Source organism: Streptopelia decaocto (assembly GCF_964273445.1).
Source record: "Streptopelia decaocto genome assembly, chromosome: 1".
Classification (NCBI taxonomy): Eukaryota; Metazoa; Chordata; class Aves; order Columbiformes; family Columbidae; genus Streptopelia; species Streptopelia decaocto.
Genome location: NC_138663.1, coordinates 124,555,127 through 124,568,850, shown reverse-complemented (window position 1 = coordinate 124,568,850; position 13,724 = coordinate 124,555,127). Strand labels below are relative to the sequence as shown.

At 40.7% G+C, this 13,724-nt stretch overlaps 1 protein-coding gene across 2 annotated transcripts in view; it reads right to left on the bottom strand.

Annotated features, from left to right (window-relative positions):
• Positions 1 to 13,724, bottom strand: part of APP (amyloid beta precursor protein) — a 219,281-nt gene that overhangs the window by 103,631 nt on the left and 101,926 nt on the right. For both annotated transcript variants that reach the window (XM_082043208.1, XM_082043207.1), the window contains exon 5: positions 12,952 to 13,145. In XM_082043208.1, the coding sequence (XP_081899334.1) occupies positions 12,952 to 13,145 (194 nt within the window). The remainder of the gene's footprint in view (positions 1 to 12,951; positions 13,146 to 13,724) is intronic.

Below are 13,724 nucleotides of genomic sequence, written 5' to 3'. Positions count from 1 at the left end.
GTTCAAGAAATAAGAAAACGTTAGTAAATGGAAGAAGTTTCCTTTCTGTATTCCAATAACCTGCAACAGAGGCAGAACACAGACAATGAAGACAGTGAGTTTTCTTTCTAACAATGTTTCGGAACTCATAGGGCTGCAGCATAAGCTGTGTTTTAAGAAAAGGTTTCTGGCTACAACTATGAACTTCAGACAAAAATGTGCAAAGCTTTCAGTTTAGGGTAACAAATAAGTATGGACTAATTACTGGTTTCGTGAAGGGGCTTATATTTGTCTGCAAGAAACGCTCATCCATACAGATGCACTGAAATCATGATTTTGCCAGGTAACTTGAACAAAAACATATACTCCCTCAGTGGGTGAAAAACAAGGAAAAGGTGTTCAAGGCAGATGTTTTTATATCTGGTAAGATTAGCGCTCACTACACTTCACAACTGTATTTTACTGCAAACAGATTGCATCTGGACTGTAGGTTTTAGCAGTCACCAAGCCTGAGCAAATAGCTGGGGAAAAGCCAGTTCCAGGAGAGGAACCGAAACAGCAGTAGTAACAAGCAACCATCTGCCTAGAGAGCAAGGGCATGTACGTTAGTTCTGGACAGCTGTGGGAATTAACAGAAGAGAAGTAATTGCTGCACGTAACTTCCAGCCTGTGCTCTTTCAGCCTAACAGGCCAAGCTGATGGTAACCTACGCAAGCACAGCCTCTACTGCTGCAGGTGCCATCATCTCAGTTTCCAGCATCTTGTGCTTCAGGTTCCCAAAAGCATGAAAAACCCCACTCCTCTACACCTCTTCCAAATGAACTTCAGGAAACATGTGATAGGACTAGACTGTCAAGCATCCAGGCTGGGTCTAGCTTTGCTTCCATATTAATGCTGAGCACAGATACATATTTCGCCCTGTGTTTAGGAAAGCTCCAGAGCACAAAGGTCTTTAACTATGGGAGAGGAAACAGAGATGCAACTGTGAACTTCTACATGCCTTAGAGTTAATGCCTTAACAGAAAGCACAAAACAGAAACACAAAGCAAATTACAAGAGTAGGACACATGCATGGAATCCAAACAAGAAGATGAGTGTGCTTGAGATGGCCTAATTACCAGGCTTTTGGTTAAAAGCAAATCAGAACGTTAATATGCAAGAAACTAAATTCTCCCTCAACAAACCTCACATCAGGGGCCTGGGTATTTTCCAACTCACATTATTCCAAAACTTTCAGGCTAGAAAATGTTCTTCTGACCACACGATGAGATTTCTTGCCAACTGTGTTTGATCCCACCATTGCACTCCTCTGAATGGTGCAATTAATTAAAGACACGAGACAAGAGAGCAACTACTCAAAGCTAAAATCTAAGCCAACAGTGCACTTTGGCACATGAACACCCACCTCACTGTACCTTCTGTTATTTAACTTTGCCTTTGGTACACTAGTCAACTTCAAGACTAAGTTAAGTACACCTACCATGTGAAACTGAACATCCACGTAGCAAATTTAAACAAAAACCACTGAAGTAATTTTGTATGCGGTAGAAGAGAGGAAAGGATGTCAAAACCAAGAGTGCAATGAAATTTCAGCATTGAAAGTCTAAGAGTAGGGAGTTATACCAGAAAGGTCTATTTTACTGAAATATGGGGAGGTGGGAATGGACAGCAGGGCAAGAATTAAACTGCACTGCAGCTGTGAGATTAGGCACAGAGCCAGGAAAGAATAGGGTTATGCCAGACCTCTAGTCTATGCGACTGATCTTTTAAATGGCTTATTGGCATCACAGTCTGGAAAACTGCAGTGATTTACAGAATTGAAAGTCTGACCTACAAGGTACCTCAGCAGTAATGTTTCTGGTCTGTCCGTTAAGTGACCACAAAAGCACAAACTGCTTAAAAACTGCTCTGCTTATTTTCATTAAGGTTGGATTATTCTAGGTTAGTAAATCAGGTTTCTCACAAGAAGAAGAAACAATGTGATGTTCAGACATATATAAAAACCTATTAAGAGACAGAAAACTATTAAGAACCTAGCAGAGCAAGTTGGGATGAGCAATTCATACTGCCTAGTGTTTGTAAAACATGCATATTGTCACTTCTAATTACCTTCCTTCTTGTTTTCTTTTTCTTAAGAGATTGCAATTATCTTAATTCTCACATTTCCTAACAGGAAAAAAACCCTCACATCAGCTATTTCAAGAACTGTCACATAGGTTGCTTTTGAGTTCTTAGACCTTCTCAAACAACTCAAGTGTGTGCTTCAGACTTTCTCCTTTTACTGTATTTTTTTTTAACCTTTATACAAAAACAATTTCAAAATGTGCCTGGTTTCATTAACTTTGATAGAAAACAAGAGACGTTCCAATAACATTCTTTTAATCTAATTTTTAAACAGAAGATCTATAAAAACCAAATACACATTCCTTGTCCTACTGCCTCTGACAGATACATTTATCTTTTTCCATTTAAGTAAAAAGGAAGGTACACTTCATACTATCAGAAATTTCTTTCCGCACCTGACCTGCTTAAAAAGAAGGCATACGATCTAGCATGCAACATTTGATCTTGTGCGCTCTCAGATGGTACCTGTTGACCAATATGCAGAATAGTTTTTCAAAACTGACCTGAAACAAAGCCTTTGCTGGTGTTACTGTTCTGACAGTTTTCTATGGAAGAAGGAGGATTCAGGAAGAAAAATGTCATTTTTAGAGGACAGAGTAATTATATATTTAACCCATATTCTTTCTCACTTTGATTACCTTTGCTAAAGAGAAACTTAAAACCAAGAAAAGTAAACATCAGCAAACACACAAAATCAGGCTCTGAGCTTGAGGACAATGAATAAATATCACATTCAAAATCCAGACGTCAGAAACACAGTAAGACTGAGTATGATGGAAGAGGGCAGTCTTGGAATCAGCAGAAAAATCTGGATCTGGTACAAACGTTAGTTTCCACAAAACATCTGCCATACCCAGAACGGACTATTCAGTGCCTCTTTGTCCAACCTGCTCTCCTACAGCTTATCTGAGGCATGCTGTGTGAACTCTGTAGGAAACCAAGTACTTGCTCTGTTTGTGGAATTCATCATCTTTGTACCCTCACACAACAACAACATGGTAAAACTGGAAGAATAGCTTTGGTTTACAATTAGTAAAGCAAGCAAGAAAATACCAGAAGCATGTAACAACTCTGAATGTTCAATTTAAGACACTGACTAACATTTTTCAGAGACTGTGCTATTTCAAACTTTTTAAATACAGCTGCCACCAGCAGCAGCTGCAAGAGGCCAGGACTTCTGCAGAGCAGATCACCTCCACTCAACGCAGCCAGAAGAAAAACCAGCACCTTTTGTACCAAGCTTTTCATGGTGGCCACAGCATGCCAAGCCCAGCAGAAGACTTTGATGAATGACACAAGCATAGATCCAGTTCTCCAGGCCAACATTTTACTATTTTTACCTTCACTCAGTTCACAATTTGTGTGTTATTTTTTCCTCACCAGTGATCAAAATATAGATCCCATGTGAAGAAATCGTTTGTCATCATGCAGCCAAAGCAAAAAGATTTGCATTCAAGATCAGAGGTGGGATTCTTAAATTTCCACAAATCACCCCAATGCTGAGCTCTTCTTTCTAGCATGGACCAGAAAAACTACTATTCCACGTTATCACTGAAGGGTAAAATAGAGCAGGCACTGCCGGATAACTTTATGGAGGGATATCCAGCTATGCATGCACCAGCACACAGTCATGCTAGTGTGACAGTGCGTGTTGAAAAACCCAGCTGTAGATTTCTCACTTCCCATTTTTCTCATGCATTATAAATAGTACAGCACTTGAAATGGGGTGCTACATATCACAATGTCACAAGAACTGCTCAGAACACCTCACAGGCAGATCAGAAGGGTTTCTTTAGCCGGTTACTACATGAACACATATAGGGAACATTTCTCTCCCACGTTTTAGTCATCACAAGTCATTACAAGTGACAACTCAAAATTTTTGCTTATAAAATTTTTGTCAGTTACTTAAGGAAAACACGGTGGCTCATGGTTCGGTTTTGTGAGGCCAAAAAAAAAAATATAACCCTTCTCTGCAACTCAGCTTTCTACTAAATGTGAAAGTTTGATGCCATTAACCTCCTGATACAAGCTCAACATTCACTTAAGCCACAGAAATAGCCTGCACAGCTAGCAAACTGCTTTCATCAGGGGTCATGAAAGCCTTGCTACCTTCTACTCATCACTTCCTCAATTAGATTAATTCTCTCCACCCATAGCTTCATCCATCACTTCAGTTAATGTTTTATACTCAAATGGTGATTGGATTTGCCAGCTCAGCATCGCGGTAATTACCTCTCAACGCAACGCGCTGTTTCATCAATTCCACTCTAACTTTATTTGTCCTAAGAAGAAATCCAACTCTTACCAGTCTTTCTAGTCATTAATGCTCTGGTGTTTCTATGCTTTCTGAATTTTAACAACCTCCATGTTAAAAAGGAAAAAAATGGTTATTAAAAATATATCATGAGTTACCTGAATATTAAATAACAGCCAACACAAGAGACAAACCCAATTAATGTAGGAATGTGAGACACCGAATACGCTAATAGCATATAAAATATGCAAATAAGACAAAATACTTCTAGAGTTATTCAACATAGGCAGTTAACATTATGCCTACAAACTTGGTGATGCCTTAGTTCAATTTATAAAGAAACCACTTAGGTTTTATCATTAAAACACTTCAAAAAACACTAAGTTCTTAGATAAGCTGTAACAATAATATTGGTTTAGAACAGGTATTTAGAACAGGTAGGAAAGATATTCTTCTATTTCAGTTTCTAAGAGATGTAATACAAAAATCAAGAAGATACGAACTGCTGACGAATTAGCTGAAATACAATATTGCAGATATCAGAACACCTTCCACACTATCTCCCCAAATGAATTCAGTTTCTCTAAAATACCAATTTAGTGATGGACAATTCACATGATGCAAAATTCACCTACTTCAATAATAGGCATTAACCTATACTGATGGCAAACTGCAGAGGAAGAGAAAAAAAGCAAGAAAAACTAAGCAAGTCTATAATTCCTAGTGTTCATTTTAGGGCACTGACTCCCAATTAGGAACAATTTGTATTAGGACAGCTGATGAGAATATCACCTCCAGCTGCACCCCTGCCTGCTCCTGTGCCACAGACCACTGAACTCCTGCAACAGGCATCCCCCTGCTGGCACAAGGGTCAGTTTTCCTGCATTTCAGGGCTATGAACAGCCTACAGCTCAGTCTGCACAGTATGGAAAAATGGAAATCTCTCTATCCATCCAAACACGGATCATTTGCTGCTTCTAATTCAGAATCTGCAGTACAGACCCTTCGGCCAGCTTCACATCTGGTTCAGTTTTACAAGTTCAAGAGCTTAGTGATTAGGGGGTAGATTTTCTTTTGTTTTTAATGTTTTCCTTTTCTTAAAGAATCATTTAGCACATTTCCACTGGAGCATTTCTCACTGAAATTTTAGAAACTGGCTTCCCAATTTAATGAAAAAGCTTATATCAACGAGAATTTGTTGTTTGTGTTAACACGAGTGACAAGATGGCTTGAAAACAGATAAATACTCAACAGAGACAAAACGTTATTTTCTTTTTCCTCCAGTAAGCACATTTCCAATGAAGAATTTAGCCTTGATACTTTCCTTTTTTCTTGATCAATAACACTTTTTTAGCTTTAGAATAGCAAAAACTTCAAAAAGACTCCAGATACCCCATGTCTATGTTCTTCAGACATCTTCTGAGCTAAGAGCTGGACTTCCAATTAAACCTCAGATTTTTGACTCAGTGCTGTAAGACAATATTAACGGTAAAAAAACAATGGGAGAGAAGGAGGAGGTGCTAAGAATGGTCAACCAACACAATGTCACTACATACTAGATATGAGTATGAGGAAACAGGTAGAAATTGAAGGATTTAAGAAGCAGTAGGGATCTTGGAATGATCTGCTCTGGCATTGACTTCTGCACCAACAATGCTCCATATCCAGACACTGGTCAGGGCCTGACTCTTTCTCAGCTGTGCAGCATTTCCAATCACATGGGGCCTCTGACGCCCAGGGCACCCCCACCTTCATTGTCCTAGTTTTACCCGTATTTTTCTCCACATTCATCCTTGTTTCTTCCAGTTGTAGTTCAAATGCCAAAGAGACTAAAGTACCCATCAGAGCAACAGATAAGGTAGAATAGCTCAATTTGGTTACTTTATTATAATCTCCCTGGTCAGTTAATATGCAATGGCGAGAAATACGTCCGAGTCAAACAATCCCCTGAAGGCTCTTCTTTCATGCCGTAATTTCCAAATACATTTTCTGGGGGTGGATGAAGAGATACACGGGGGAAAATAAGGGTGAGAGGAACATGGGGAGATGTAACGGGGATAAACAGGGCATAGCGCTTGCCAGTGAACACTGTGAGCATAGAGAACACTAAAGAAGAGCCACACCAGTTGCAGTATTTACCTGCTTTCACCTGCATTCACAATTAAAACATCAACAGCTTCCCAACTCTTGCCTGCACTTTATCTCCCACGGCTCTGGCACACAGAGACCCAAAGAAAGGTAATTAAGCAGTATCTAGTCAAAGCTACACTTGCAAAACGAAAGTGTATTTCCCAAGCACAGAAATAACTAAACACCATTAAATATTCCTTGTGGCCAGGAAGGCCAATGGCATCCTGGGGTGTATTACAAGGGGGGTGGTTAGTAGATTGAGAGAGGTCCTCCTTCCCCTCTACTCTGCCCTGGTGAGACCCCATCTAGAATACTGTGTCCAGTTCTGGGCCCCTCAGTTCAAGAAGGACAGGGAACTGCTGGAGAGGGTCCAGTGCAGGGCAACAAAGATGATTAAGGGAGTGGAGCAGCTCCCTTATGAAGAAAGGCTGAGGGAGCTGGGGCTCTTTAGTTTGGAGAAGAGGAGACTAAGGGGTGACCTTATTAATGTTTATAAATATATAGAGGGTGAGTGCCACGAGGACGGAGCCAGGCTCTTCTCGGTGGCAAACAATGATAGGACAAGGGGTAATGGGATCAAGCTGGAACACAAGAGGTTCCACTTAAATTTGAGAAGAAACTTCTTCTCAGTAAGGGTGACAGAGCACTGGAACAGGCTGCCCAGGGGGGTTGTGGAGTCTCCTTCTCTGGAGACATTCAAAACCCGCCTGGACATGTTCCTGTGCGACCTCACATAGGTGTTCCTGCTCCAGCAAGGGGATTGGACTAGATGATCTTTTGAGGTCCCTTCCAATCCCAAACATACTGTGATACTGTGAAATATTCTTATACTGATGCTTGTATACTAATAAATTTACTTGGCTATGTGTCGCCATTTAGACTTCGGCATTTTTCATAAATACGTGGCAGAGGCAGACACCCCAGTTTCCTGTCTGCTGCCTTTGTGTCAAGGCAGTAGTGTGACACACCACCAGGACTCGGTGTGTTGTTATATAGGACACTATATGACCGTGGCTAATTTAAACACACCTTGTGATTTAATGACAGCACTTTGGGGAATGCTGATTGTAACTAATTCGATGTTGAGGTTAACTCACAGACATTTCTGAAGGGAAGACAGTAGGTAAAATATGTGTTGACATCTTTGTACCACTTAAGTCATAGATAAAGACATAAAATGAGCTATAAAGCGAAAGAAATGAAATGTACATTTCCTCCATGTCAAGTGAGGATCTCTAACAAATTACTCAGCAAAGTAACTCTGCTAGGCCCCTGTGACTCCTCTTCCCCAAATGCCAGAACATGACAAATAGTTAAAAGCATAAAGACTCACACTTCAGCATAACAGGCACATATACAATGCTGGTTTTACTATCAGAAAAAACTGAAAAGTTTTAAAGGCCTTTCAGGATTTCTTGGATTAGAGTTGGACAAGGCAATTAAGAAAAAAGTCAGTTTTTCCACATAACAATCAAAAAGGATACAGCACTTTAACTACTTTGTTTGCAGCATCTGGGAGATAAGCACTCATCCTTACGCTCAGCCCGGTACAGGTTTGCAAAACCAAAGAACATGACTGCTATGCTGTACAGCACAAATTTATTTTAGTTTTACTTCCACTTCACAGATATCGAATTATCAGCCCAAAGTCGATTGCACCCCTTTGGATTGTTCATTGTAGTAAAAAACCTACTGTGGCAAGTATGAACAAACCACAAAATTTAACTTCACAGAAGTTTATGAGGAACTGTAAACCAAATCCTTATAAAATACACTAATTCCTACAATGTAACATCTGCAACACTACCCAGTCGTTACATCAGCCTGTATATATGTTTTGTACACCAAAAAGACAAAACTAATTTGGCCTAACCTGCTGAGAAATCAAATCTCCTATTTTCAAACTTGAAAACAGATTCAGATTGTACAGAAAAAACAAGACTTGGCTGAAGTTAAAGCACCATCTTCTGCTCCTGAGCCACGGGACTTAAGGAAAAGCTTTCTATATAACCCTCGACAATGCAACTTATCATGCCTCAGTTTCCCTGCTGTGAAAGAAGGAAAATGACAGCAGCCTGGAAGGTCTTATGCAGTGACAGGAAGATAAGGAGGCGAGTGTGAGACAGATGCAGAGAGAGAAAACCTAGAAGTTTCCAGCTTAATCATCAGTCTTAAAGATGTTCAACCTTGGACATCAAGGACATCAAAGCTTCCAGCAAGTGCCCAGGCACAGGCAGGAGGGCCATGAGGCTGTGCCGAGTCTCAAGGGCAGCCAGAGCATGCAGGTCACTTGACTGAGTTCTAGCTATGCAGCTACATTGAAAGCCAGCACCTGTATTTGGCTGTCCCTCAGGCAGTCTTGAAGGTAAATTTTAATTAAAGGTGCAGATAGCAGTAGTAAGGAACACCACTGCTGAAAAATGCTCGTGACCTCTTAGTAAGAGTTATACGCTACTTGAGGATGAGCATGACATGATGCAATTTCAAAAGCACGGGTAGATCCTGACTCTTGGCCTTATGAACAAAAAGTGGGTACAACACACCTGTCACAAAAACACACTGTCCCTTCTTTCCCCAAATGTCGCCAACAAGCCACCTCCTTTCATGCCCAGACCCAGGCGGTGGTCAGACATGGGGTAGGAAGAACCGCCGCCTGTGACAGCACCGCAGCCTAAGCTGCCTCCATGTGCCCTCTCCTGTGAGTAAGGAAACACCCACGGCAAAACAAAAAAGAGAACACAGTCTTCCAGAGACAACTGCTGGGAGTAAAAATATACAACGGTCTGAAAAAGGGTGCTCACAAAATTAATGACTGCAATGTGGTTTCCTCTAAATATCCAGAATCGTAAATGCAAATATATTAAAATTTAGATCTGAATGGTATGAGATATAAAGTCACTTTAAAATGTAGGTGCATCACCTTCATTTGTTGGATTCTGCTTTGTCATGACAGGAGTTTGAGAAAGGAGGACACAGTCATTTGCTTCTCACGTTGTCACCTGTACCTCAAACACGGTGCCTTCACTTACTTGTGCATTTTAAAGCAGCCACAGCCCTTCCAAAGGTCCACAGGCCAAGGCACACGGCAGTCACCATGCCACTCCCTGCTGAGGGGGAACCGGGAGTGGGTCGTGCCCAACGTTTTTCCCTGATGTTTTACAAAGATGAGAATGTGAAGCAGCCAGCCTGGGCGTTTCGCTCCCCAGGAGAGGTACCAAACATAGGCAGGGAGAGACACACCAGCAGCTACTCAGCAGAAGGCCCCACAGCCAGACGTGAGAAACAAGGAATATGAAATCCTGCAGCTGGGGTCATTTAGAGCAGACTGGTGTCTGCCTAGGTTTAAGGAGTGGGTTATGTTCCAGCTGGACCACTTAGCGACTCTAAATACTGAAGATACTGAGATATGCATCGCCAAAGCATCTAAAAGGGCTTATTTGTACAACAGAACCAAACCCAGATCTTAATGAAACAAAGAAACAGAAGATCAATTACTGAAGCACTCGTGCTACTGGCAACTAATTTTATTCAGAAATCTTGACTTCTGGGTAGAACTGTACAAAATAAGTCAACCCAGTAACCACTGCAAGAGGAATGCTGTGGAATTCCTGCCGCAAACCCACAGCAGAGAACAGCACAAAATCCTTCTTCTAAGGAACCAGCTCCTACCTTCTCAGTTTCATGCCTTTGAACAAAGTACTTGTAGCAGCGGCCACAAAAATGACCAGCGAAGCAAATACAAAAATTCCCCAGAATGAGTTCCCCACCTTGAAATACACAGCACGCATCTCACCATCTGGAGTGCGGCCTGAGCATGCGTGCAAAACAACCAACTGGAAGATACCAACAACGTGCACTCCGTTGATGTGCCCCAAGTAACCGCTGTCATGATTCCTGAGTGAGGAAAATACTTGGATGGATACTTTGCCCACCAGATCTGCTAGCAGATACCCCCCCTTCCTGCCCAGAGAGGGGCTCCACAAAGAACCCAGACCTCCTCTGACTGAGCGCTTTGCTTCAGAGCTGCCAAGCAGCGAGGTCGGCATCAGCCGGTGCAAGAGCTGCCAGCCCCTTCCCTTCAGGCAGCGTCACACCACGGATGTACCTACATACTAAAGGATTTTAAACTCTTTGGAAAGCTTCAAGACAAAGCAAACATTGTCAGTGTGAGATCACCCAGGTAAGCTGAAGGGCTGCAGCACACATATATTTGTATACACACAAACATATGCTCGTATATGTATGAATATACACATACATACACACAATTTGAACTACCACCTACTGCTGCATGAGAAATGAGGTGGGGTTTGTTTTGTTTTTTATATGACTAAATTTCAAGAGTATTTCTTGCTCCAGCATGCACAGTTTAAATGCAGTTGGGAAGCTGAAAAGGCAGCAAGAAATATGAGTGAGTCAGTGTAAAAGAACTACAAATTGCTTGGCTCTTCATCTGCAGCTGAAGTACAAGTGTGCCATAAAAGGATCATTTGCATTTCCTTGTGCATGCACCTCTGTGGGTGGGGAGTTAAAAAATAACAGTATTTGCCTGGAACTTCTGAATGGATTCAAATGCAATTACAGCTCCTGTTCCTGAAGGATACAAAATTTATAAAGTTATTCTTGAACTCATCTCTTCAGATATTGTACTGCTTTATGAGGAACAAAACAGACTAGAATAGTAAATTGAATGTTCAGTGACAAACATGAAAATGACAAAGAAAAGGGATATCTGTTTTAGAAATGGAACTACTCTATATAAACCCGTGAGCTCTTTTATTTAAAATATTTTAGGAATCTTTTATCAGATACCTGAGAAGTTTTATATCTACATATTTTATACGTAGGGGTATATAATAAATACAAGACATACACATAATCAGGTAGTATGTGCATAAGACAGATCTATGTATCTATCTTGTGTGTGTTAATCTGCGTCAATTAGAACAAGGTCTGTACTCACACCTTATTTTAAGAGAACATATTCCAATCAAACTCTTAAAAAGATATAGAGAAGTGACACAGCAACAGTCCAAAGGGTGGTTAACAAATCCCACTGAAAGGGTTACAGATTTTACTTCCAACAGCTGTCAAAGTGTCACAAGCCAGAAAATGGCTTGAAGGTGTCAAGGTGGAAGATGCACTGTTGCTTGACACAGGTTTCTTGCATCAAGCAGCTCTGACCATTCAGTGCTATTTATAAAAGAAAACTGGAAATCACAAGGGTGAAATATTTTAATTAAGTTTATTCCATTATTCACAAAGAACTTTTCCCTGCAACACTTCACAATGCTTTGTCAAGGAAGATTTAGATGCCCACCATGACATGGCTTCTAATTTTTCCTTGTCTTCATGTCATCTCTTTGCACCAAATTTCAGCAATTCAATTTCTGTCCTTCATCTCTACACTGTTCCTGAACTTGTTTCCATCTGGATTATTAAAACCCCCAAACTTTACACAATTCAGAACTATTAACTTTCCATATTATTCACATCATTCAGTTCCCATTTATTTTCAGGGTTCTCCTCTAAACGACCAGTAATCTGATCCCAGTTTTTGGATTTGTATATTATTTGTAAAAGATGCAACATCATCACCTAAGAAGCAGAAACACGGCATTAGCACAGCATGAAGTGATGGAAATCTAGGGAACGCAGACAGAATTAAAATGTAGATTTTAGTTTTATGAAGCCATCTTAGAGATATTTGAATTCAGTTGCAAGGACATAATTGTACTCTGTTCTCACAACTGCTGCTTAACACGCTCAGGAGAGTGACATGAAAAGGCTCTGACAGCACCAGACCACTCAGTTACAACACAGTCATAACCCATATTTGGCTCAAAATCAGCCTACATGCACAAGGGATGTTAAAGGGTAAAGACAAACATGGTATCTTCCCATCCACTGCTGTCTCGCAAAGGAAACCTCCATATTCCAACCTAACAGTAGCATATTAATAAATCTAGATAGGCTAGATATTAAAGCAGTTTTTCTTTTAGATCACATTTAGAAAGTAATTGTCAGCAGAAGAAACATTCTTAAGGTAATAATGGCACATAGCTAATGCCTATTATGAATGAAGACATTTCAACACCTCCAGTGGTTATGTTGGCTGAGTATCTGCTGCAGTACCCCAGACTGCACATGGAGCATCTCAGAGTACAGTATGTATCATCTAGTTGTCGGAAAGTATGGATTTAAGCATTTTTGCTATAAATATGGCACTACTTATTGAAAAAAAAGATGACTGCACTAAAAGCACAATAACTGTATTAACAATAAGCTTTTCTGTAGAAAGTTAAAAATAAATGAGTAGAACACTGATGTTTTCAACCATTGTAGCTACAAGTTCTCTTATAAGGAGCAGTGACTCGTCCACATTGAGGTCTTTTAGACAGATTTCTGGCATCTTACAGGAGATGATAATAAGAAGCTGAAGGGTAGAAAGTCACTCTTACCTTCCATCTGCATAGTCTGCATCTGCGCCTCCCCACCAGACATCTGAATCATCATCTTCAGCATCAGCTGAATCGAGATTGTCGCTTTCCTCTGCTAAGGGGCAGCAAACAAACTCCACACCACGGAACTTGTCAATTCCACAGGGCAGCAGCATGCCATAGTCGTGCAGATTCATACTCTTCTCACTGCAGGACTACAGGAAATAGAAAGAAAACAGCAACAATGTCATGGTGGAAGCTGAAAAAAAATGTCACAGACCTCAAGAAAACATGAGGGACTGTATACTGCCTTAGGAGGTTGAAGACGGTGAACTGCATGATCTCTGAATTTTGAAGCACGATTTAGAGTGGTCACATGTATATTCACTACCTGCACTGTAGGTACCTCCCCACCTGTGTCTACATGACCACTGTGACAACAAGCTCTCCCCTCCCATACCCTTTAGTCTCTGCCAGTATGGCAAGACTTGTCACTTCCAATATACTTGACAACTCCATAACCTCCTGCCTAAAATCCTCACGGGCTCTGCCTCCTAGACAGAAAGCCCAACAGCAGAACGATAATTTGATGTATTAATCCCAATTCTGATGTATTAATGCTATTAAAGGAGTTCACTGCAAGAAATTAACATTTTGAAGATCCGATATACTGGAAACACACTGTACCTGGTCTGACACCTCTGCCACTACAGTGCCTTCTGGCCTTGTGTGGAAAACAGTCAGTCATGCATAATTATACCTTAAAGATACAGCAATATAGTTCAGAAATACAT